The sequence below is a fragment of the Micropterus dolomieu genome, linkage group LG02 (genome assembly GCF_021292245.1).
Source record: "Micropterus dolomieu isolate WLL.071019.BEF.003 ecotype Adirondacks linkage group LG02, ASM2129224v1, whole genome shotgun sequence".
In the NCBI taxonomy this organism is placed as follows: domain Eukaryota; kingdom Metazoa; phylum Chordata; class Actinopteri; order Centrarchiformes; family Centrarchidae; genus Micropterus; species Micropterus dolomieu.
The window spans coordinates 19,361,773-19,367,119 of NC_060151.1; the positions used below are offsets into that span (position 1 = coordinate 19,361,773).

Sequence of the window (5,347 nt, forward strand, 5' to 3'; positions counted from 1 at the left end):
GATATGGCTGCGTCAAGTGTGCTAGAGAAAGCCGGATAACTACGCGATTTTATCTTCAAAATAAAATAAAAACATTAGCCTTGTTGTACATAAATATGTTTTTATTTTGAAACCTGTGAACGGAAGTACGTGTATACTTTATGTTGCTTGACACTGGTGCAAGATGTCTTTCAGTGTTTCTGTACCGAAGCAGAAACCCAAATGCGCATCGCTGACAGACGCAGCTTTTTAAAACAAACCAGCTGTTCTCCCTAAAAACGGCATTTTACATGTAATACAGGACACGGAGCAGCAAGAGACTTATTCTGAAAGGAACACAGATGGGATATTACCAAATGTTTGGAGCAGTCAGCAGAGTATAAAACTGGTGTGAATAACGGATAAGCGTTTCACCGGGTGAGCGAGTAGGTAGGCTACACAAAACCAGACCAATGAAAGAAGGCGCGAGACGGGATTTTGTTGTCATACAAGTGAACTAACAGATGTGGTAAAATGTCAACATCTGTCTCCAAATCTGTTCCTGCTAAAGGTGGAGCAGGATTTTCGGAGGGCTCTCTGTGAAGTGCGATGGAATAAAATGCTGCGCATTAGTGCTTCTACTACAGGTTACTTTAATCTTAAACGCACCTGAGTCGGGAATTTATTCTTGACCTTTTCGTGTTTAGGCGTTTCCTGTCTATTGGCACGCAACGAGGAGGATGGTCTTTGCCCTATATGTGATTGTCATGTCTTCGGCGTTTTTCAATCCCAGCTTTGCCTTCAGCTCCCACTTTGATACAGGTAAGGGTCAAACGGATGAATGACTTGAATGAGGGCGTTTATCCATTTGCTGCCGACCTGCTGGTGATTATATTTCTTTATAATCAAGCTGAGTGATCTCCTCTGAATCTGGTGTTTGAAGCAAGGCCATCCACTGTGTCTTGGCGCAATAATCATGTGGCCTATACATCATTTTCTTAATCATCACAGCCATCATTATCATTGACAGAACACCACCATCATCATAATCACCACCACAGTGAGCCTAAACCTCAAGAGATTTAGCTCAGGTATGTTTTACTTTCAGACCCTCACAGCTTGGTGACAAGAGGGTTAAAGTGCCTGCACAGAATCTGCAGTCCTACAGCCCTGCAGCTGAGTGTGTGCATGTGGGTACTGTGTGCTATGATCAGGGTGTGTGCGTGGTAACTGGCGATAACATTACAGAGGTGACCTGCTGACAGAGGTGTATGGCTCGACTGCTTGAGGTTGTGGTTCTCTGTGTCCATTTGCATGCAGTATTTAATCATCCCCTGGGTATCAGGGGTGATGGTAGAACCCAGGTGCTGCTGCAGTGCTACGGGACCACTGAACAGGAAGTCATGGCTGTGTTAACAAGCCCATGTTAGTGCTTGAATTAGAGCAGAATAAACAACTGTGTGCATGTGTAAACAGGACTGAGAGAGTCCTTGCGCTGAGCGCAGTGTGCTGAGCATACAAATGACTGTGAGTCCCATTGCTCTCAGGTTTCAGGCCCTATCTGTCCTCCCCAAACCGCACACTCTCATTGATCTGTGATACCTCTGTACAATTATTCATCCCTCATCTACCTTCCTGTGACTCCCCACCTCTCATTCTTTGCGTCTCTTCTCTGTTGTTCCTGTGACACTAAAAGGGTCCTCTATTTAAAGTCAAACAGCCTTTCTGGTCGCTGTGCATTTGGGAAGTTTCTACATTGTACAATAGAATAGCAAGAAATAGATAGTCAAATCAAAAAACAAGCTTCGTTGTGTAAAGCACCATAGCAAGACAATTGATTATATTTTCATATTTGGAACTGATGTTTACATCACGTATATTGTTTTTGGAAGCAAAACCTTTAGATTAATAAATAAATATCCAGATCACTGATGCTAAGACTCATATAGTACATTGATACAACTTAACAGCTTTGAAGGATTTGTTCATGAATAATGCTTGACCTGTTCCAGAAAATATTCTTCTCTGCCTTAACATATATCCTATAGAGAGAAACAGAGATTTGTTTAGTGTTTAGATATTTGGAAATCCACGACAAAAGCAGTTCTTGCCATGGAGCATGTAGTGGGTGCTGAGCTGGCTATCCCTGGTTCTGTGCAGCAAAATATGATACCAGCAGAGTGTAATCGTTTAATTTGAAGCAAGGTGAATGGTTCCCAGCTGAATTATGGGTAGAATGTCTGCTAACTGTGGCTCTTCTGGGGCATCTTCTAATGTAATTGTCTTGGTATTTTCTTCCTGGAGGAGGAAAAGTTCCCCTTTAGGAATGTGCAGTGAAACAGTGATATTTTCTTTCTTGGCCTGACGGCAGTTGAATGAATAGCATTGGTGACAGGTTAGGATGGAATCAGCACATGCATTGGGATTGGTTAGTTTCAGGTGGAGGGAGGGGCATGAGTGGGCACACATGTAGCTTGTATGTAGCTGGACTAGAGGATGGGGTCTGGATTGTCACTCCCTTGTCATAATGATCTACATTTCTCATTTGAGCCACCTCACTAGCGATCCTGTTCCTTAATTAGACTGAGAATCAATGTTGTCTAGGCAATGGAGGGGGGCGTGTGAGGGGGAACCAATCATTTTCTTGGCCAGTGCTGAGGACAGAGAAGTGCTAGAGTCCCTTAAAGGGGAGAGACAAACAGCATTCAGTCAGCTGTAGCTGCTGAATATGCTGTCTGTGAGGCCAAGGAGTAGATTAATAAAACAACACACTTAAATTTACAAATGTTTGAACTGTAGCAACCCTCGAGTCACCCTCCATAGCTGCACTTCCTCCCTACGTTAACACAAAGTGTGTTTTACCTCTGCACACACTTGCAAACACACCCAGACAGAAGAAAACAACTATGGGACCAGGTCAGTCGTCACATTGCAATGGCGTTATATAAGACGTCATCAGGAATGGACCCACCGTAGCAGGATTTTTGATCTCCTGAGTGCACTGGACTTCACATCGGCTACACACTTTGCCAGGGGGAAAACGGCCCAGTATGTGTGGCATTCTGAACTAGTGACAAATGCTGCTTGCACCTGGCTTACTACTGCTTCAGCACCATGGACAGGTCCCCCATCAGGAGAGGTAGCATGTGTGTGTGTGTGTGTATGTGAAGGTTAGCTTTTTGAAAATCTGGCTGCATGCCAAGAACAGAATTAATATGCATCACTTTACTGTCAGGGCAAACAGAAGACAGACTGACCTGGAGGGTATCACTGATACACCAATTAGCTGACAATGCAGCACTGTGGGAGACACAGCAGTCTCCTTTGATGCCTGGAGGTGGCAGTAGCAGCTAGTGTGCATGTTACGGACGATAATGTAGTCACTCTCACACACACACACACATTCCACATCCTATCTTACATGTGCGCTCGCAATCACATGGACACACCACTGCAGGCTATAACCAGGGAGGTACTGATAACGGAGAAGAGATTTAAAAAACGGTATCTTGACTTGTTCTCTGAGCTCCTCCCACTGACTCGGTCAGTGCAAGCCAGGCAGCCACTGCCGACTATTTGATTATTCATCTCTCTATGTGTAACACCAAGCACTTTAGTTACATAAGTCTGCCTCTGGAGGAACTAGAATAAGAATGAAGTAGATTTAAGCAGTCAAGGGGAACCATCTATGTCTCCTCTATGTACTCTCTGTGTGATGATGTGGGCAAAGTGGGGTTTCTTGGTGTTACATTGGTCAAAGGCTTGTGTGTGCACATTTGCATGCTTCATTTTCCCATGCAGTATTTAACTTGTCACAGAGTATCATTTCTTGTTGTTGAATTTAATCGCTAGAGCACTCGGAGAGCCGTTCAGCTGCACCTCACGTGGTGGTGGATGGAAGTGGAGAGGTTTTCTAGTTTTGAGATGTCGTGGGCTGATTTTAGGGATGGTTTATGATGATAATAAAATGGCAATGAAGAAAAGCACATACAGTGTTCTTGTGTTCTGAATTATTCATATTGGGTAGAACGCACACGTATGACAAGCACTATCCGAAGCCTAATTTCTAGGTAAAGGTATAGGTAGGAGTATGCTCCTACCAATAGCATCAGGAAAACAGAATAATATGGGAAGAATAAAGAGTGCATTGGTGCCAGCATTGATAACTCACACTGACTTGTTTTGCTCAGGTATGTTTGTATTTTACTTTTTCTTCCCACACTCACACACAGGCATCTCCATTTAAATGGACACACACTTCTGTTGTCTGCATCATGAGACTCGAGCTGAAATGTCATCTCAAGTGCACATTTCTTTGTCTGCATATGGTTTGCACATGCATCTAATTTGCGTTTATCAGGCACAGGCCTAAACATATGTGGGCCTGATAACCCCTTCCTGGAGTGTGTGCACAGAGCTGTGATCTCTCTAGCCTGTGTGCAAATGCTGTCGTTAAAGATGGTAGTATATACAGTCTTGTCTTAAGAAAAAGTTGCATTCATTGTATTATGCATTTCTATAATAGTGTAATTTAGTGAGTATAGTATAGTTGCTTTGTAAATTGTAATATGACAAAATACAATTTGTCTCATGCTAGTAACAAATTGTTTTTTAAGGAAAGCAATAGTAAGACGAATTAAAAATGAATTAAAAACTAGGAATTGACTCCTTTTCAGCCTGCCTGGAGAGCAGTGGTATATGAAAGGCACCAAATAATTATACCTACGTAAGTACTTTATACTTTGGATTATTGCTAAGCCAAATATTTAAAGAAAAATAGGAACATTTTAGGTAGGATTTAAACTAATACGAGTTAAGTCAGGAGTTGTTAGAGCTTCAATAAAACTTGGGCTGGGCATATATTTAATATCATTTATTATTATATATAGTGTTGAAGAAGTTCTCCAATCGTGTACTCAAGAAAAGTCAATTTTATTTATATAGACCAGTGTCACAGATTTGACCGAAGGGGCTTCACAATCTTATTAAGGAAAGTACAGGGTATTTTCCTTAATAAGGATACTCCCCCGTCAAAAAAAAACTTTAATGGGGAAAAAACGGAAGAGACCTCAGGAAGAGCAAAAGAGGAGGGATCCTTCTCCTAGGACAGAAAGACACGCAATAGATATCATGTGCACATAGTAAAATTACAGTATGGACAATCAGTATGACAAAATAATAGAAAGATTGTAGAAAAAATATTTAATATTTAATAATTTGTATCTAGTTAAGAGAAAACTACTACAGTAGTAGAGGACAAAGATGCATTCATATATTTGTCCTTTATAAGGGTATATATATATATATATATATGTGTGTGTGTGTATATATATATATATATATATATATATATATATATATATATATATATATATATATATATATATAT

General features: G+C 41.1%; 1 protein-coding gene across 2 annotated transcripts in view; it reads left to right on the forward strand.

Moving 5' to 3' along the window:
- The first annotated feature begins 223 nt into the window (after window positions 1-223).
- aatka (apoptosis-associated tyrosine kinase a) overlaps window positions 224-5,347 on the forward strand; it is a 65,108-nt gene continuing 59,984 nt past the window's right edge. The window contains exons 1-2 of one of the 2 annotated variants that reach the window (XM_046030614.1): window positions 224-408; window positions 666-780. In XM_046030614.1, the coding sequence (XP_045886570.1) occupies window positions 699-780 (82 nt within the window). In that variant the 5' untranslated portion in view covers window positions 224-408; window positions 666-698. The remainder of the gene's footprint in view (window positions 409-665; window positions 781-5,347) is intronic. The other variant, XM_046030623.1, reaches the window with a different exon arrangement.